This window comes from Cygnus atratus, chromosome 20, assembly GCF_013377495.2.
Source record: "Cygnus atratus isolate AKBS03 ecotype Queensland, Australia chromosome 20, CAtr_DNAZoo_HiC_assembly, whole genome shotgun sequence".
Taxonomy (NCBI): Eukaryota; Metazoa; Chordata; class Aves; order Anseriformes; family Anatidae; genus Cygnus; species Cygnus atratus.
Window position 1 is genome coordinate 7680291 of NC_066381.1, and position 21485 is coordinate 7701775.

A 21485-nucleotide genomic window follows, 5' to 3' on the forward strand; every position below is an offset into this window, starting at 1 on the left:
TTTTGTTCCAATATTGCACTGGACATTTCAATGTGAAACTCTTCAAAATTACGTCCCATTAGAAAACCCCTTCACAGAAGTCTAAACCTCTCCTAAACCTCTCCACAGTGAACAGAGTTGCAAAAAATTGCTTTACTTTTTTTTTTTTTTTTTGGTTGCTGTTTGGATGTGTGGTGGGGGGTTGGTTTTTGTTTTTTTTTTGGCAATGGTCTTATCTTCTAAAGCATTACTTTTGAGTTTTGATCATTTATCAGCTTCTTCAGCTTCTCTGCCAAGCCATACCACATTATCTATAATACGCTTTAAAGACTATCAGAAAAACACAGGTATACCTCTTGCTCCCGCATATGGGAGAGCTAAAGTTTGCTCTCTAGGAGATAATCCTCTGGTTACATCAGGACGTAAATTGACTTGCATCTGCTGTGAGGTAATGTAGTCATTTAGGATTGTCTGTCGTGTATTCTCCATTGCGTAAAGCTGATACTGACTTGGGTAGCCAGGGGTAGGTGAGAGCTGCCTTTGGAACAGGTAAGCAGCAGCAGCTGAGGATGAAGTAGAAAAAAGATTTAGTACTCAAGATACAGAACTGAAGTTTCAATGGAAAGCACTATCAGTTCTCTCTAGCCAGCACCAAATGGATCAAAAATAGTATTTTAATACTAATGTTTTACTGAATTTATGCACTGTACACAGGCAGAAAAATCTAAACAATCTATTCTCCGAGAGAAGAGAGTTGAATAAAATTGTGAAGTTCTGAAATAACTAAAGAAGGTTAAAATACCTTACAAAGGTAGACTGACGGATATGTTAAAAGGAAGTCTACTGTATTTAATATAATCAGGGATAACCTGGTAACCCCTCTGTGATCAGAGGGATCAAAATTACACTTCCATTCTGTAGGATCTTCCACATCCCTTTTTGCATTGGTTTCCTGAAATATTTTAATACACTTCACAAATACTTATTTGAAAAACAATCTTTTGCTGTTGTTGTCTTTTTTTTTTTTTTTTTTTAAATTAAACAGAAGTGACTTGGCATCTTCTAGAAGAAAGCTACAGTATTACACAGGAATATTTTAGTAAGTTTCCTTATCTTGGTTCGGTTGGATATCAAACCACAACAACGTATACAAGCCCTTATAACTGCCTATCAATAATTATTTTTTAAAGGCATCTTTTCTGTGCAAAGCACACAGTATTTCTAAAACCAAACAAACCAAAAACAAGACAAACATATTTACCAGGATCCAGAGCCCTGTGAAATGGTATAGCAGGATCTAAGTGAGGAGGGAGGTGACTCCTATAGACTTCAGGAGTAGCTCCTCTATGATGAGGGTCAAAAGGACTGTGAGCCACTACAGGATCAACCCCTGGGACTGGAGATTTTGCTGGCACGCTCTCTCTCTGTGTTGGAGTAAGTGTGTTTTTCCTTTCATGATTTGCTGGCTTCCCAGAAGATATTCCAGCTAACAGAAACAAGGAAAAAAACCCTGAAAATACCTATTTTCAATAGAAGATTCAGCAGTAAGTACACACTGGCTCACAAGGCAGGTTCTAGAGGACCCTGTAATTTGCTACAATAAATCACAGAAAGCATTTTATATCAAAAACTGGTTAAAAATGTAAATCCTAGAACTACAATTGTTTGCACATATTATTTTTCTCTTCTAGATGCTTATATAACACAGGAATAGCTTCTGCCCTCAAAACATTATGATCTTAGGTAACGCTTTCAGTGTCATCCATAATCAAATGCAAATGGAGACTGAACTACTTCCCTACCTCCACGTTACGATATGGCAGATTTTCATTTTCTTATTTCAACTAACAGCTAAGGCCTTAAATTCCTTCTAACCACCTTCCAAATGAAGAGGAACCATTAAAGTAAAACGAAAGTAGAAGAGACTACAGAAAATGGTTAAAATAATAAGTTTAAAATGAAAGTATTCGAAGTTCTTGTATTACTCTGGATCAAAATAACATACCCTCGCTAACTCTATTCATCATAGGTGAACTCCTGGACATTGGACTCTGATAGTTCACAGGTGTTCTCCGTGCATTGGTATCATCATAAATCCCAGGGCTCAGCTGTGATTTAGGAGTTTCATGAAGAGTTGACCTGAGAACAGAGGGACCAGAGCTGACTACTGACGTGTGACGGGAACGTACTGCATCCCCGGTCTTCACATCTTCATATTTTCCTCGCTCCACCACCTTCACGTTTTCTGGCACCATTTCCAGCTGAGGCATTCCACGGGGTAGTTTACTTGGTCCAGTGATTAATGATTTTACATTGTGTTTGATGGCAGACTGGCCAGAATTGCTTTCATATTTAATGGGTGTACCCTAAAAAAAAAAAAAAAAAAAAAAAAAAAAAAAAAAAAAAAGGATAAAAAGATCAGGTAAGATGTCAATGTTTCACTACTGCTTAAAAATTAATAATAATAAGATTTAAAAAAATCATGTTCCTGACTGATAGTGTAGCTCATTACTGCTATCACATCAGCACAGAATACAACTGGATCTTAGCCACTATTACTTGTCAGTTCTCTCACACAGGCTTGCGAGTGTATTCCTTACAGGTGAAGTGTCAGGATTTTTCTAATACACAGAATATATTTAAATTTCATACATTGGTATATTTCTTAAAAAGAAAACAGACAAAACACCCACACATTTAACACTACTCAAATATCTGGAATTGATTCACTACTGAATATGTAAGCAACTGTACGAGCGTAGCCGTGCTTTTTATGTTTACCTGAGATATGGAGCCTTCTATGATTGGCCTGGCTGTCTGCACCATTTCAGGAGTCTTGCGACTCTCCTGGCTTAACAGGTCCTGTCTTGGGATTTCATGGATGGAACGACCCATTTCTTTTATAGTAGTGACTCCATCATATGGTTTCCCTTTAGTAATGGCTCCTTCAAATGTCCTTATAGGAGGTGACTCTCTCTTAATCTGTTTAGGGTACTTCAAGCCTTCTTCAAAACTTTCAGATGTTGCTCTTGGTGTGCCTTTTATAGGAAGAAAGTCACATCAGGTGTATTAATAATCACTAAGTCTCTTTTTTAGTAAACAGAGTAACTAACTACTAGAATTTTGACTTGCAGTAGTCTATAGTATGACTATAATAGTAGTGAAGAAATATTCAAGTTACTGAAAGTGTCCCAGGTTATTTCAGATGCTGAAATAAAGGCAATAGCATACATCTTCAGAGGTCTGGGGAAGTATTAATATTCATTTAAAAACAAAAAGTAAAAACGTTGCTAATTACCAAGCATTCATATTAAAAAGTATCTATTTTCCAAAAAGAGAAAAAGCTATGTTTACACATTTAGCTTTATATACAGTATATCTGAAAGCTGCTTATAGATAATTTATGCTCTGAAAACAGCCTAATGAAACATGCTCTATCCTTAACACAGCTACCACTCTTAATAAATAACAGTTTTAAGGTTCAGAAATCCAGATTTTTGGGAATGTAATTAATGCTTGCCTTCTAAACTAGCAAAAGTTTACCTTGCATTATAGAACCCGACAACACTGTTCTCTCTTTAAGTTCAGCATGTGGGCTACCCCTAGGCAGTGCACGGCAGATTAAACCTAAATTTAAAAATGAGAAAATAGTTTAAAGAACTAAAACGTGTTCAACTCCCCCTCCCCCCAAACAAAACAAAACAAAAAACCCACCCTTCTTACATACATTACAGATACTATCTGTAGTGCCCAGAGAGCCTTGCCTCAAAAGCCCACAAAAGATGGAAGACAAGCCGAATGCACGAGCAACTTCAAAGCAGCATTGAATTTCTATATATGAGTAAGAGGTTTCTAAACTGTGTTGTTCCATCTAATGAAATTTTACACAAAATATCCTTTAAGGGCTATCCAAGGGTGGGACAAAATGCACTTTAGGAGTAAGACTCCAGAGTTTAGGCAAGAAACATCATCTTGATATCTGTATTTTTTAAGATAATCAGAAAAAGTTGTATAATGGCCCGACTTGACCTTTACAGTCTTAATTTGATTACAGTTTATTAAATCAAAATAACACTAGGGATGCCCTGAAGCAGGATACAGCAGCTGTACAAGTCTTCTGCTTGGCATTATCTATGAGATTTATTGCAGGAATGCAAAAGGTCATACCAACGTATGTACGTTACTGTGCCATAGCTGAGAAGCAGTATTTGACTCAATGGCTGTGTCCATGCTAGTACAACTCAGAGCTGTTTGAGCTCTGCAACAATTCACTGGGATTGTGAAGAGTCAGTTACTCCTCTTTGAAGATCTGACACATGTAAGTGCCAGCTGAATCACCTGCAGTTATTGGAACATCCACCAACAAAAGAAATAGGAAAACTAGCGTCTACTCCAGTAATAACCCCAGCATGCTTTTATTGTAGTGGTTATTACAGATTTAAAGACTATTTAAATCTTATTAGATTTGGTTAACAGCATAAGATATAAATCTAATTCCTCTTTTTGTTTGCCCCATAAACAACTGTAGATTATCTTAAAGTAATGCAAAAGACTTGAATAAAATGCAAAACAACTTAGGAGCAGCTGTTTTTACCTTCCAGTGGTGCAGACACTGGAGACTCCCTCATTGACATTCCTTGCTTTATATTTCCTTCCATTGTATCGTAACTTCTTTTTAAACTAATTTCATGAGCAGTTCTTGGACTCCTTGTTCCTTCACGAACGTTTTTAATAGCTGGTAAAATTTACAGGAGTGTGGTCAGAAAATGTGGACAATAAAAAAAGTCACGAGCATTAAATTTAATGAGACCACAAAACACAAATGCTTTAATGACAACTTCAATGTAATACTGAAACATTAAGTTTCAACCTTAAAAAGATCTTTCATGGTTTGTTAAATAAAAGATTTGTTCAGTTACTCATGTATCAGTATTTTGACTGCAGCTCAAAGGTAAAGGACGTATTTCTTTTGAATTTAATACAGAACATTTTAAACTTGGTTGCTTAAACTTTCAAAATAAAAATTTTCCTGGAAAAATTGGAAATAAATGGCACAGAAATTAAATAGTTGAACTGTATTTTAACTACATAGTACAGGATACTCATCAGAACACAGACAGTTTCTGGATCATTTTAATTCTTATACCCACAAAAGTACATGTAGGTCAGTACTTCTTCAGGATGGCACCCCAGTGACTGATGTTTATACATTTAGAAGCAGATATACTTCAGCTATGGATTATAAAAGCAGAGCCTGCTGCAGTCTTGACTTTAATCAAGTAGAATATATAAATACTCACTATCATAAGATAAAATATGCCCACTTTTGCCTTCATAAATAACATGGCCTTTGGCTGAAGCTTCCTCCCGGCACTTTTCTGGGCTGCTGTCTTCTGTAGCTAGCCGGGTAATAGTTCCCTTCAATAATGCATCAGCTGCTATGCCAGACTGGGACAGAGCTGGTGTACCCTGCATTTAAATCAAATATAATTCAGAACATAATTATTTGTAAGCATTTTGACACTTTGTAAATAAATAAATAAAACACTAGTGTTTAAAATATGATGAGATGAAACGGCTTTAAACAGCATCTGTGCAAGACTGGTTACAACTGATTGTAACATTTGAACTCAGGTGTGATGTTATTTTTCATAGAAATTGCTAATAAGCCTTCAGTTAGCTGTAACTAAAAGCTCTGGTGGTTTTATTTTAGAAATATAAAAATATTCAAATACATAAAGATGAAATCCTGACAACACTGACTTCAGTGATTATAGGATTTAACCATCTGATTGTATTTCAACTTCTTTAAGGCAGTTCCTATTCTGTGACTTTAATTTACTGTTTTTAGACATGCAAATACGTTCACGGTGATAGTGTAAATACATTATTTTGCTACAGCCTTCTCAGTAAGATGAAAAATACCTGAGTTATGGAGCCTCTCAAAGAAGGAATGGTCTCAACAGAAACTTTATTGGTTGGAGTTCCTCGTGTTATACTTCCCTCCTGTATTGTGGTACCTGATTTGAAAAAAAGACATCCAGATAAATAAGGGAATCAAAAAAACACAGCTATTTTACTTGACATAAACTCTTTTTTAATGAGAACTGTTAGTTTATACTGAAATACAGGGAAACTTTCAGCTTGTTAATGGTATGCATTTGAGACAGCTAAATTATTTCCCCTTTTGACTTAGCCTTTTACATCACGCGAAGCCATTAATCCATGGTATTTAGTTTCCTTTCTTTTGATGTATTTATATCTTTCACAAGTATTGCTATGTGTATGCCCAACAATTTAGTTTTGAAACTGGCATGTCTTGAAACAAATGTTTTTAAATGAGACATGCAGACAGGAGGAGCTGTTACAAAAACACATGTACACATGCCTTGGAAAAGAGGGAGCAGATTAATCCTTTAATACTTAATAACAACACTTCAGTAGTTTGGGCTCCAGTTCTCTCAGTTTCATCAGGCTCTGACAAAGTTTCTTTCTTAAGCTGTATGACTGACTTTACCTCGAACCACACCTTCATGTTGTGCCCTGACCAGGAGTCCCTCAGGCTGGGAATTCTGACTTCTGGGAGAGAATTCTTCTTGTTTGATATAGGGCAGGGAAGCTATTCAGAAAAAAAAAAATAGAGAGAGAAAATCTCTCCTTAATTATGAGTTATTAAATAGTCTATTAAAAAAATGCACGTCAGCTTTTCTTTTCTTACCAGCTTTGGCTGACTCCTGCTGCCTTGGCAGCCCAAGAGATATAGAGCCCACTGATGGCTTTGCCGTTTCTTGGGTATAGGAAGCTTGACTATGAGATGTTAAGTAAGTGCCAGGTGTTCCCTGAAACAACATATTATATTAATTCTTGTTTCTGGAATGCAGATTTACTTCTATGTTTAAAGGAGACTGCAAATACTACTATAATCCTAAAATGCTACACAACACCACTGCAAAATATCGAAGTGCAAAACAACAGGACTCCAGTGTCACTGTTAGTTCAGAGATGCAGTTCACCTAAACTGGACATCCTCACCTGTGCTACTAAATGTAAACAACTGCAGCGTGTTCTATTTTATAAAGCACCTGTAACTCCTGAACTTTTAGTGGTGACATGTACAGGTCTTAACTGTTAATGCTGTGAACATATAACTGAGTACAAGATATTGACGGTTGGTGAAATGGCAGAAAGAATGTTATAAGCAGAGATTTTCAACAAGTAGTTCTCTTACTTGTGAGATTGAGCCTCCCATGATAAACGAAGGTTTTTCTGATGGCACACTTGTTTTGGAGGATGGAATGAGGGGTGGTGGTGGTCTGGTAGGTCTGGTAGTTGGAAGGCGGACTCCTTCAGGTATATTGGTTATTACTTGGTGAGGAGCTGGCTGGAGAACTTAGGGAAGAATGTACATTAAACAAAGTCTGTTTCAGCTCTATTAGTCATTCGAGAGACACGAAGAACTGAAATAACACAGCTCATCTGACAATTTCCAACAGGAATAACCTCACAATACCCAAAAGCTATCTAGCTGTATTTTCAGCTCTGAAACTATGTCCACGTATATGTTGTGCTTAGAAATTTATTAGGTAATATCTAACCTTGCAATGAAGTTCAAAAACAGTAAAATCTGCACTGTAAAACTGCAAACTCAGAAAAGTAAACTTTTAAAGCTAACAATACAGGGTACATTCATTTTTTGTTGTTCCTTTTCTGTTTTTAAATAAAGTATTCTACTTAAAGAATAAGAACAACTGAGGCAAGTATAATCTAAGCTTCACTGATTCTGTCTTTTCTCAGCATGACATTATACTCTGAAGGCAGAAGCAATAATCGAAGTTCCAGAACTAAGATTTGCCAGTTATTTCACTATTTTATAAATCATTCAATATATAACATTACACAATTATTCAGAAACTTATGTCAAGCTTAAGAGCAGCTCTCTTTTTCCTCAATTCTTCCTTCATAAAGTGACAGTATTTTCACTGAGTTGAAAAAAAACTCTGGATTGCTTTGTCCCCATGCTGTTCTAACACTTTTCAGATCATCTTAGTTGCTTAATAAAATGCATGTTAGGCAGCTGATAAAGCAAACAAAACCGAACAAGAATACAGAACATCTATCTACAGACACAAAAAACATACTACTCTCCTTTGTTCACAAAAATGTTTAGAGAATAATTTGATACTATATAAAGTAACAAAGCCTAGCTTCCAAAGACTGTATATTGCTATGATACTAAAGCAAGTATTTACCTGGTGGGACACTGTAGCGAGCTGCATTCATATCAGGCTGGGGAGAGGCTTTATTGACTTCTCTTGGAGACAGCCTGTATGGTGATGCTGACCTCGTTGCTGTATTTTGCACTTGCGCTTCCTGTTCTATTGCTCGTTTGACCTCAGCATAAGGCATATAGGCTACCGGTTTTCCTATGACAGTTAAAGAAAGAAGAACCCTAAGTTTAGAAATTAGAGTCAAAAGGTCCAGTTTACCACAGAGTTTTAACAAAGGGCTTATTACTATATCAGATTGTACTCATCGGGTACAAAAAATTAATTACAAAGACACATTTAGACCAGAAAGGAAAGAATTAAATTCGAAATATCACTTGGCACTGAAGTAACTGAAAAATGCCAAGGTCAGGCATGTAGGCTCTCTCTGAATGAAAGGAATAAACAGTTCTGCATACTAAGACATAAGGATAGCAATTTTTATACCACTTTCCTCTCTTACAATAGCACGCAGTGCTACCAGAGGAAGGTAAGTATTTAGTCCTCCTACTCTTTTGAGTAATCCAGATTCATGCATTTATTTTGAAATCAGTGAGTGATTGTAACACACACACACATATATAATTATCCTTGAATACTTTCCCTGGCAAAGACTGCAGTTTTTAAAATTATGTTACACACTTGTATAAACTTATTTGTATGAACTCTTTCATGCTTTGCTGGTGAAAAACAGTAGCTGGTTCCTTTAAGTCCTTTAAGTGAAAGCTCTACAACTGAAAACATTTAATTTAAAGATTTCTTTCTAAATACTGTGCATTGGCCAGGTTTACATACAAGTTCAGCCAGACTTACATGCCAATTCCATCAGACAAAAAGCCTCCTTTTCTTGTTTGTTTGCCCACAGAAGCAACAAATCAAAGTTCAAATACCAGTATTGCCTGTCAATTGTGTTTAAAGGGAAAATATATTTGTATTGATTTTAGAAAACTAAAAATCCAGTACCACAACTTCAAATTCCTTCTGTTTGGCAATAGATAATTTAAGTATTAAAAATTACAAGCCAGAACAAGTCTACTGCAGCTGGGAAACTACATCTTTTATCTCCATGGTTAAAGAAAGATGACACTAGTCATCCCATAATAGCTTCGTAAAGAAGGTTTTTCTATTATATTTAATGATGAAGTATTTTGTAGTTTGTTATAAGCCAATCAGCAACATGCCCTTCAGTTTGACTAGATGCCCTGCAATACAGTCACTGGAAGTGTATATTCCAATGTATGCAATACCAGATTTTTAAGCAGCCTGAGGGCTCTCTCCTACATACACGAGTGGATGGACAAGCTGGCATGCACAATGTATGTTAGGAAGTAGCTACTGCAATGATCTGATGGCATGTCAGCCTCTTTAGTCTGCAGATGAAGATGTCCAGACTTGCAGAACCCATTTACATTAACCACATTATCCCCCCTCACTGCTTCAGTAAAACCCTTGATTTTTGCTGGCAGAGACTTGATGCTAAAACTTTCCCACAGTTCGTAATACAGTACTGCTAATGCCAAGAGTTATCCAGATAATATTTTAGTTAAACGGTACTTTTAAGCATCCCCAGACTTTCTACCTAAAGAAGCAACTTCCAAAACCAGCAACTCTACGCCCTCCCCCCTCAATCCACAAGTTCCCTTCTCACTATTTTAACAGGCAAAAAAACGGTATGTTTCCTTCATTTCACTTCAGTAGAAGTAATTAAGATGAAGTGTTTTCACGGCATAATTTTAAAATTGTTGAGCACGTTAAGTACAAAGCACTCAAATTTCAAAGACCATGATAGTTTATACTGCTAACATTGCGGAGCCAACAGATACAATGCACAAGGATATTAAATCAAACAATGCAGAATTATGCATCTATGATGATATCGCTAACACTAACATTCAACACATTAGCCACACTGGTTTTATTTCCCGGTTACAGTGTTGTTTCTGGACTTATTCATTTCCCAGGAAAGAAAGTTGGGTATCTAGAGGTAACAGTTACAGCAAAGAGCTGGACCTCCCATAGGATATGCTTTTCTTGCATAAATAAAGACAATCATCTGCTAAGCTGTTTGCAATTTGCAAGTTGTTAAGAGAATTAGAATAATTTCAGTTCAAAGAATAAAAGAATAGCCAATTTACGCTGAGAGAAAACATAATGCAAGTGTCTATGAAAGCTACTAAATGCATCTTAAATAGAAATATAAATTACCCATCTGAATCACATTCCTGTAACCAACAATGGTAATAGAAACATCCCTACTCAGGAACCCTGACAGGTTCTGTGAACAGCTCTGGATTTGTTCTGTACCACAGAACACAAGAGTCACATTCTGGAAACAAAGGTCCAGACCCGAGAGCTCAGTTCAAATCATGCCTCCAAGCAGCATCTATTTAGGCAAAGACAACCAGCCTCCATATTTGCAAGAAGAAAATCCTTTCACACAGCCCTTCGTGGTCTGACAGGCTACAGCATGACAGTTCTACCATTCTTTTGTGCAGTATTCCAGGGCTCAATTGACCAGGCTCTCGTGCAGTAAAACATTCCTCTTAATTGTGCTCATTGTCCCTTAGTAATTCTCTCCCAACTTCACCTTTACTTTCCGAAAACTAAATTCTGATCTCACTCCAATGGAGCCAGTTCTGCTTTATCTAAGGAGATTATAAGGTGGTTCTCCAACACTGTCACTGCAGCAGCATCTGCTATAATAGAGAGGTTCCTTCAATCAAGTCCTTTTAGAAGGTAACAATCAACAGTATGCTAAATTTTCCTTCTTAAACGAGGCAGACAGTGGAATATGCTGACATAAAATGCAGGGTTACCTCCATGACATGACAGATGTAAAACCACCTACCTTCCCACTCAACATTAGGGCTCTTGGAAGTGCCGCATGGGCTTACAGAACTTCGATACTCCATATCCAGCTGCTCTTGCCTCTGGCGTTGTTCTTCCAGCAGTGCTGACTCATGCATCGCTTTAATGTGTCGTTGATAGAGTGCATAACCACTCACTGGTGTTCCAACAGGAACAGTACAGGGACTGCAAGAAACCTACAAAGAGGGGAAGGTGTTAACATTGGGTACATTAATGCAGGTACTTATAAAGTAACTGTCTTGTTCAACGGCTCCACTTCAGCAGGTATATAGTGTATGTATGAGCGTTTCAAGTGGTCTGTGCCTGTTTTTAGGCTAACACTTGTATATTTGTTTGTATTTAACTTAATTTACCCCTTAAAAGTATTATAACAAAGCAAACAATACATTTCTTTGTTCCTTTTTTTTTTTTTCCTCCTGCTTTAGTACTAGAGGTAGTTCTCAGGACAACATGTTCCTTCAAACATCACTTAAAACACCCCATACCATTGGTGGTATGACAGCAGCTCGGTGGTGAAGTTGTTGTAGGTCCATCTGCCCTTGCTTTATTGTGGGCGACACCAGTATTGACCCAGTGGGGTTTAACAGTGAGGGCTTTGACTCCCTGAAGATACTGCAAAAAGAGAGAAGGAAGGGAAAAAATATCACCAAAATGAACAAGATAAAACGTCTTAAAAATTACAGGCAAAAGTAAGCCTCTCAACTTCAAAAAGGAAAAAAAAACAACACGTTTAACATACCGGACAAAGTCAAAAAAAAAATCAAAATCATGTTTTGTTTGTCCCAAAGCACATCTGGTAGAATAAGCAACAGATACTGCTATATTGTAAAATACAAAGAAATACCGAAAGAATTGTTCAGAATCTTGAAAACCAGAAATTCACGTATGCAGTTTCTATATATACGGTACTACCACAATGCAACTTTCTTTATAAAGAATGCCTTGGGGAAAAAATAGATGGCAAGCACTGGATATATTTAGTGCATAGGAAATACATAAACAGTAGTGTAGTGTACAACAGACTATTTCCACATGGAGGGCTAATACATTTTTGAAGTGGAAAGATGTCTGAAGAGGCAGAGGGTGCAGAAACACCACTGACTGCCCTCTTCAAAAGAGCACATGTGGAACAATGACACTGGATACTTCTGACATTTAACATCTATCCTCAGTACTGTGTGTATATTAAGACCACTGGGAAGGAGGGGGCATTGGCTCTGAAGCCACGCTATGGTTACACAGGAATTGCACCAACAGAACATTAAAAGATTTCATTTATCATCAGTGGAATGAACCATCTACCCCCAAAGTTACAAAGGTTCCAAATATAAGCAGCATTGTCCATTTAAAGGCCTATCTGCTCGTGGGGGTTATCCACGCTGTTTAGGGCCGAGTTCCCAGGAACGACTAGATGCATGCAGACACTACTATACACTTTGAAGAAAGAGGTCATCTACTTCTCAGGACATTCGTCTGTTAGTTTACAGACACAGGCTGGTAGGGGGTGAGAAATACCTTCCACGACTCTATTAATAATAGTCTTCAAGAGATTGTTCTATCAGCTGATATAACATGGTTCAATGGCAGTAATTGGGTACAGGACTCTTGAGGGTATACAAGCAAATAAATGTGAAATGTAAAAAGAACTAAAATATGAGCATTTTATGCCCTTAGATTTTTTATTATTTTATTTTTAAGTTACTGTCATCTACTAAAACATATTCAGGCTGTTTTTCCTATCAAATTCAAGGAGGTTTGCCTACATTCTACTAAATTGAACTTGTGAGAATAAGAATCAATTAAAACATGCTGAATTTTTGGCTCTGCATTCAAACAGTTTTACTCTAAAGGGAATGGACAGCCCACAAGATTTCCCAAGTGAGTGAATCACACTATAAAGAATGTGTACTTCTGAATGTGTAGATTTGTACAGAAGCACTGTGCAAAAGCAGCAAACAAAAAAACAAAGAAATTTAGTACAGATCCAATTACACAATCACTGATGATTTTCTTAGTGGATAGATGGGGGGATCTACAAAATTCCCCACTTTTTTTTTTTTTTTGAGTTGGTAATTTATTTTTTAGGTGTCTGTGTACCAGACAATCATGCAGCAACAAAAGCTTCCCCTTCTCACCAGAAAATACCAGTTATTCATCTTGGACACTCATGCCAGGAGCATCTTGAATCTTTTTTCATGCTTTGGCCAGTTTTCAGTGTTTTAGTAAGCTGCTGTCCTTTCCAGATGATTGTTTAACATGGTTCCCATTCTCTGAACAGATCCTAAATGGCTCAATTTCCCTTATTCTCCAGCTTTCCAGGTAGTTGTGCTAGTTTGCTAACTACCCAGTCAATCACTATAGAATTTTGCCTTGCTCTGCATTAGAAGAGCTTTCTTTGGGCTTTTCATCAGATTTTTTAATCAACATTTCTCTCTATTGCACTTCCAGCAAAGCCTCTTCAGAAATTCTTTCTATAGTAAAAATTCGTAACAAAAATATTGCTACTGATGACAGGTTTTGACCACTGTTAAGTAAAACCACTTTTTACAGATGGCAATTTATGAATGCTAAACAATTAAACTCACCCTTGTCTGTCAGGCTCTCCATCAACTTCCTCATCAGCACTACAGGTAGCACTCGAATCATTATCTGAATGGGATTCTTGTCTTGCTGAGTTAACCTGTTGTGATAGACTATAGTCCATTTCCTCAGGTTCCGACTTTTCCTTGGGTTTCTCCATCTCCCTCTCTTTGGCATCACTCTCTATTTTTACTTGAATATTCTCTGGTAGCCTCATTTCCGTCTCTACAGGTTCTACTTTGGTATGTACTGGAAGATTGAGCACAGGCTTAGCTTCAACTGCATGGCTTCTACTGTCAACATCCATAGGTTCTTCTGCCTCATTATTTATTTCTTCCTTAACCTGTGGCTCAGAGGTCTGACTTTCAGCTGTTGATACACTTTGGGCTGTTAAGGAGGGAGACGTGCTGGCTGCAGGTTTTACAGATTCCTGTTCTGCTGCTGCCTCAGTGGTTATTTTTGAGGCAGCATTGTCAGGTGGAGTTTCTTCACTTGGTTTAGCAGGTTCTGCTGGAGTTGGAGATGGAGCACTTTCTGTATCGGAACTATTTTCAGCACCTGAAAAAAGTTTTAGAATAAAGGTTCAACTTAATGAGATCCAACTAAGTTTCAGTCAACTGCTGCTTTTTATCTTTTTTTTTTTTTTAAATAATCAGATGCATGTCTGCCGTCTCAAAACACAAGATAATTGCCCAGCTGTTTTACTGAGAGCATTAACTAACAAAGGTTACACATCTTTGGTTCAACTTGCTTCAGCATGCACAATTTTTCAGCCACATGCTGTTAATTTATACTCTAGAAAACAGAATAATCAAAATAACTCAAAATACTAAGCATTAATATTTTCAGGCCACTCAATACTGAAAATGCTTTTTCCCCCTCCAGATACAACTAGTGAAGTGAGTTCAAACAATTAAAATCCAACTGAAACACAGTATCCGAGCACCACATTAGGAAGTGGAACAAAACTTTCAGATCATATCATTGACACAGACTAAACATGTCCGTCCCTCTCTTTCAGTGCATACAGGAGTTCTCTTCCCTGCCAGTTACCTTCACTGTCTTCTGGATTCTCTTCTTCATTAGATGCTTCAATGTCTTCATCCTCCTGAGCTGACACAGTTGAAGCTACGCTCTCACACTGTGACACATCTCGCTCTTCACGGGGCCTTCGTGAAGACTGATAAATATATGGTATTTATATCATACTGAACATTTACAAGCTTTTGTTTTGTTTTTAACATGCATTTCCGTTTCTTAATCTCAGGTTAAAATAAAAGGCACCAAATCTCTGTTTAGCACATATTCATTCACAAGGGCATATCCTTTCAACTTTTGTCCAGCTTTTGCTGTTTCTGACCAAAAATAAGTTTGGGAACAAACCACTGACTCCTTACGTATTTGGGGGAAGAACAAAACTACTGCAGCAAACACAGACACTGAAGCTCTTCACTTCAGTGGAGAGAAGACTAGGACACCACAGCTTAGAGGATTCCAGCCCTCAGTATTCTATTTTAGATGCCCCAGAACTTTCAGTTCCTGGTTGTCTTCTATTAATTCTTTTGCTCTGATTTGTAAGGTTAGTGCTTACTGAGTGACACGACGTGTTTCAAGGTAAATGTTTTACAGCAATGACCTGAACTTCTTTACTTGCTGGTGTACTGATAAAGAATGTCATTTTCAAAGAGCTAAGGAACTCTTCAGGCTTGAGTGTGCTATCTGATAGAAAAATTTCTATTGCATTTTGAAGTATGAAGTGATTAGTATCAGAGGTCAGTAAGAATCAGCTGCCTTTTCTAGGAGATATATGTTGCAACACAAAAACAAGTAGAAAAGGAAACAAGTGGTTACTGCAACACAGTCTTAGTGAAGCATGATGAAGGACTTCAGAGAGATGCCAAGTTTTTCCCTGTAAAATAGTCAATGCCCACTGCACTTACCTTCTGTTTGTGCTGTTGAAGGAGACTGTCCAAATTGTGTCTCCTTTTATAGTTGAAGTAGAAGTTCTTACATTGAGCTTCACTTTTCGTCCCAACCATTTTGGCAATTGCTGCCCAGTTGCGTCCATGTTCTACTAGGCCTGTTCGAACGTATAGGAACAGATATTCACTATGATAAATAATTCAGCTATCCAAACCCTAATAAATGGAACTAGTGGGAAGGGAAGATACACAAGTATTGCCGTCCTTTAAAAGAATTCTCAGTGAAAACGTATATGACCACTAATTATGGGGTGGTAAAAAGCTGAGTATCTAAATGTCTGCTAATAAAGCCTTCAAACTCAACTCTTTGCTGTTGCTAATACATAACGCCTTTGCTAAAATGTTTATTTTATGCATAATATTTACAGATGACAGTATCTACCAAGTAACAAGTTATAAAATACACTAACTTTTCTGCTTGAAGAATGCCTTATACAAAAGGACATTTTGTAAACTTTAAACACATTACTTTGAAGATTTACATACAACATACATATCTTCACATCTGTTTCTCAGGCTTCTGTGGACCAAGTACAACATCAAATAGCTCTAAGTAGGCCATATGAAATAAGTCAACACATCCCCAAAAAAATGCATTTTTCTGTTAAAGATGTTTGTGTTAAAAACAAAACAAAACCAGCAAATTTCAAGTTATTCATTCGTGTAGCGCTGCAATGAATTTGGACTTGTAGAATTTGAAGTAAATATGTTTTCAATAATTCAGTGAATATAAGTATTCTGAAGGAAAATAGAAGTTTTACAAGGTTTACCTTTTTTAGCAACTTCCATTTCTTCTTCTGTCCAGCGGGATGTCTCCACAGGTTCTGCAGAAGCTGAAAGAAAAACAATGACTGATCAGAGAAAAGACTAAGAGCCACTTTTATGACCATCCCATAATCTATTATCCTGTTTACATTAAGGCTTATTCAAGTCACTCAGAAAAAACTGCTCTTGTCAGTGGGAAATAGTCAGCCTCCTTTAAACCAAGATATAAATGTACATTCTCAGCAGTGCCCTTTTTCTCCCTTGTGATCCATTCTTTTCTATGTATCTGGCAAGGTTCCTCAAATTTAGATATTACTGTAACTCAAACATGCTATATTCTTCTAAAAATCACAAAAGAACTTTCTGTGCTCTTACTGCCCATATGATTGTCTTAATCAGTACATTGACTACAATGGGGCCTGAAGAAATAAAACTGATTCTCAACTGTAATTTAACCCTGACCTTACATAGCAAGTATGTAATCAACTCAGGGTAAAATACAAAACACAGCAGTATTTCATTGATTTTAATATTGTTCACAACTGGAGGGAAGGAGGCAAAACACAGCAGCTTCTCCAAAAGGAGTTCTGCACTTTTCTCACAATCCAGTGCGCTATGAGCTAGTTCCATCCTATTTCACTGACTACTGCAGAAAGGACTGAAATGGTTACTTATCAATTAGTGGGTATTCAACAACTTCCATTAACAAACAATACAAGTAGGACACTATAAAATATCTGATGCACTCAAAAGCTATTCTGGATTTCCAGAAAATCTCATCAAAATAAAGAAAAAAAACTATTGTCTTAGTTCAGCAGCTGACAAAGAAGTTTATCAACTGAGCAAAACGTCCATTTCTGATAATTTAAGCTACAGGTGAACTGCCATGCCCACTTACTCTGTACTTCCTGAATATTTGAGTAATAGAAAGTTGTTATAACGTCTGTAAGAGTATCTAGCTGCATGTAACTACACAGCTGAAGAGCTAAGAGCGATAAACTTTGCTACAGCAGAGCACTGCAGGAAAAAAAAAATTGCCACACCACCCTAAATAATTATTTACTAGCCACAAGGTATTTTGTTTGATAGTGTTTCTGCGCCACCACAGATTATGTCAGCCTTTTTAGACATGCAGCTAGAGATAGCGTAGTTTTATCTAACAATACATGCCAACAGAGTAACACTTCTATTTTAAAGAATTCTCTTGCCATCTAATACAGAAACAACAACAAAAATTAATTGCTAGGATCTATTTCAGATTATGAAACTCCCCAAAGTACTCAAATATCAGGTCTACTTATTTAACAACAACTTCTGTGAGCTACAGCCTGTAAGTCAATCTTTGTCGAATGCATTTGGATCTCTATGGATACAGCATTAACCCTGCAAACAGACAAAAAGTAGTTATCACAGAAACGCTTATCTGGCTCCCCCTGCCCCACACGTGGTTTTAACAGACTCATCTGATTACACACATACCATTCAGTTACATTCATGAAGTTTAGTAGTACCAGTCACAAAATTAGGAGCAGGCCTAAGAATAAAGACGTAATACTAAACAAAAAAACCAACCCCAAAATGCACTCCATGCACAGAGCACAGCTTTATTTCAGTGAAGAGCCTGACTACCAGATGGGTCCCCAAGTGTCCTATAAATGCTACTCACAAGGTTCTGGTGGGGGTGGAAGAGGCGGTGGTGGTTCTTCAGTGGCTGCAGCTGCAGCAGCATTTGCTTGTGCAGCTTCATTTGTCATTGATCTGGTGATTCTGCCCTTACGACGACCTTGACTATTGGCAGTTTTTCGGCCCCTAGGAGTGGCCTGTTCCCTTTCCTCTGTTTCCTCTGGTGCAACTTCAGTTTTGTCCTTTTCTTTGGTATTCTCTCTGAAAATAGTTAACAAAAGTGATTCAGACTCATTCAGATAGCCCTTATGGACAGATATTCCTGAACACGATTTTAAAAACTATGCATCAGATCTTACTTCCCATTTTGACTTGGAAGAAAACAACACCAAAAGACACCTTAACAGTGAAACAGAATTCACTTACTGCCCAAAAGTCAGAATTGCTAGAGAATAACAGATGTATGACATTATCAACTGTAAAGAAGATACAGACATTGTGACGGAACATTAAAAAAACCTAAGCCAATGAGATGCAAAGTGTTACACGTGAAAAAAAAAAAAAAAAAAAAAAAAAACACTCTGGCTTTTTGTACCAGCCTGATTATATCGGCAAGACAAAAATTTATAAATCAAAAAAAGCTTAATGCAAAAGAACTAACCTAAATAGAAAGTTTTCAGTCCAGACTTCACTGTTAGACTAATAGCAACTCCGTTTTGCTCTTCGTAATAAAAAGTTGCTGCAATCAGGAATGAATTAGTGTGTTTTCAGTCCATATATACTTACTTTGATTCCTCCTTCTCATCCTTTTCCTCCTCATCTTTCTTTTCCTCCTCTTTTTTGTCTGCTTTTTCTGCTTTTTCCTCTTCTACCTTTTCTTCTACCTTTTCTTCTTGAGAAGGACGAGCAATTTGTTGCTAAAATAAAATGGAATTTACATGTTTTAACAACAGTATGTAGAAAGATACAGCAACTCATACTCAAGAGCAACACAAACACTGATATTAACTTACCTGCAACCCAATAGTATTTTAAGTTGCAGTCACTGCAATAATATTTTAAGTTACAGTCACTGCACATCTGTCAACAAAACAGTAAAACACCTCTGCCAAAAACTGTAATACCTATCTACACCCTGGAACTATAATGAATTAAGCATATCTCCCAGAATTCAAAATCTTCTCTGCCACAGAATATTCAGTTTCTACATATTAGCTGTATATCCTCAGTACCTATCAGCTTATTTTCTCTTGAGTTTCTTCCGTTCAGCTGTTCTATTCAGATATTGTATTTCGTCTTCTAAATTCAATGGAGGTACAGATTGTGAGCACGGACATGATAACATACACTTGTACGTGGTAACAAATAAATGTGTTATTGTACGTTGTACTAAAAATGAACGGCCACATCATTATAAGTGCCTAGGAAAGGTCTAACAACTTGTGCAGTAATGTTGTTGCTCCCCTCAAATCTCATTTTTAATGTTGTACATTTGAAAAACGCAAAACACGACAGCTCACAACTTGAAAGCAGAAGATATTGTAGCATGAACAATAAGACCAAATCTAAGCCACCTTTCTCAAGGCTGTTATTAGTAATTACGAAATATAATTGTTCAAAAAAGGTCAGGAATTTTAGATTTATATTTCTAGTGAATTTATGTTGTGCAGAAGGAAAATTATAACCTAGATTATTTTTTTTTATACACTATAGCCTGTATTGAGATTATAGTTTTGCAAGCATATAAGTACCAACAAAAGACACAGTAATTACCATTACCCACTGTTATCCTACAGAGAACAGCACAAAATACTATTTACGTATTCTCTGTTAAGGGACACTCACTCCTTATCTCTCAGAGTGAATCCAGATGACTGCCATGTGGAAAAAATATCTCATTTTAGAAAGCAGATAAATTTGATTTAAACTTTCCAGAAGACATGATCTACTTCAAACAGGAATTAATGCAAGGAATTTCTGTTACTTCATATAATCACAAAGAATTACCAGGATGGCCACTTACAACTGCTAAGAAGGGAAATAAAGTCTCAAAAATGCAAGAACATGGCATTGTTTTTGCTATTCCTTATCACACAAAAAAATAAACTACCCGTGGCATTCGCTGTCTGACTTAGCTGTTAGAGGTACCCTAGCATTAGAGAAGCTAAATATCCTGTGACGTTTTAAGAAAGCATTAGAAAAATACATGTATTCACACAGAAAAGTTATATTTTGAGAAAACTACATCAAATATGGAAACAGAAGAAATTTGTTTACGTTTTAGCATATTTTTTTTTCCTACTGTGTTGCTTCCCAGTACTTTGAAGACTTCAGCTCTCAGAACAGCTTTTCTGAAATGGACCGGTTAAGGTAAAAAAAAATCAAGCTGGTAACATAGCTGATGCTTTGTAATCTCTACTACACTTCATAGTGTTACAAACATAATTGGGGAGTTTGTATGCATAGAAGCACTAATTACACAAAAAATCAGGTCTTATGCCTGAAAAGATAATGTGGAATAGAAATTCTCTTAAATACAGACTACATAGCAAGTATTTATTTGTGTGGGATACTTCCCCTTTGGATCCTTTTTAAGTCACTGACTATTAACCAGATAAAAGGCTGGTCAGTCCAGCAGCATAGGCCACGCACCCTTTTCAGCATAAAAAGGAGCCTAACTATTGCCATTTACTATCCATAAAAATCAACCTGCACACGACAAACACATCTTACACTTCCCAACACTGCGGAATTTCTATGCCCATGGCTTGCCTGCAAATTCCTCCCTCTCCAGAGTAAAGCACCAAGCAGTAAGGCTGCCACTAAATAAATCATGTAACTCCCAAAATTCCCAGAACCCTTACACGAAGCAAATGAATTCTGATGGGCTTCAAAAGCCAACAAGTCCACACCAAGTATGCAGAGCTTAACCCATTTTGCCCATTCATGCTGAAAAGCATCGTAACAAGGTGATCCTCCAAGTGCCGCAGAAAAAGCCAAGCCTGCTGGACTGGGCACAACACAACAAAAACGGGAGACGCCACACAAGTTGTGGCGGGCAGAACTCCAGTCAAAGGCAAGGGGAGAGGGAGGAGGAAGAAAAAGCTTTCTTCCCCCCCTCTGAAAACACCTAAGATCTTAAATAAATGATTGCAGTTTAAGTTCTGCCTTAAATACGCTTTCAAAAAAAACTACAGTACATAAAGAGGGTGGAGAGTCAGACATGGCCACGCAGAGGGAACCATTCAAAGGGATTTACACCGAAGGGGCTTGAGCGTGAATGGGTTAAACAAACCGCTTCAGCCAGAGTCACCAATTCAGAAGAACTGCCATACCTAGATGCTATCCACTCAAATCTGATGCGTGCAGAACTGAGTTGTTCCTTACTGGGTCTTAAGACTCTGCAAATCAACCTTGAAAAGCA

At 37.2% G+C, this 21485-nt stretch overlaps 1 protein-coding gene across 6 annotated transcripts in view; it reads right to left on the reverse strand.

The window, feature by feature from the left end:
- The window catches only part of NCOR1 (nuclear receptor corepressor 1), a 69120-nt gene that overhangs the window by 12977 nt on the left and 34658 nt on the right, over nt 1-21485 (reverse strand). For all 6 annotated transcript variants that reach the window (XM_035560976.2, XM_035560974.2, XM_035560972.2 and 3 more), the window contains 20 exons: nt 18848-18978; nt 18105-18322; nt 16444-16506; nt 15632-15771; nt 14745-14871; nt 13697-14249; nt 11597-11723; nt 11092-11287; nt 8229-8402; nt 7208-7368; nt 6698-6818; nt 6497-6598; nt 5905-5999; nt 5280-5448; nt 4574-4714; nt 3523-3606; nt 2761-3017; nt 1985-2345; nt 1241-1465; nt 333-542 (listed from right to left, as the gene is read on the reverse strand). In XM_035560976.2, coding sequence (XP_035416869.1) covers nt 333-542; nt 1241-1465; nt 1985-2345; nt 2761-3017; nt 3523-3606; nt 4574-4714; nt 5280-5448; nt 5905-5999; nt 6497-6598; nt 6698-6818; nt 7208-7368; nt 8229-8402; nt 11092-11287; nt 11597-11723; nt 13697-14249; nt 14745-14871; nt 15632-15771; nt 16444-16506; nt 18105-18322; nt 18848-18978 — 3655 coding nt within the window. The remainder of the gene's footprint in view (nt 1-332; nt 543-1240; nt 1466-1984; nt 2346-2760; nt 3018-3522; nt 3607-4573; nt 4715-5279; nt 5449-5904; nt 6000-6496; nt 6599-6697; nt 6819-7207; nt 7369-8228; nt 8403-11091; nt 11288-11596; nt 11724-13696; nt 14250-14744; nt 14872-15631; nt 15772-16443; nt 16507-18104; nt 18323-18847; nt 18979-21485) is intronic.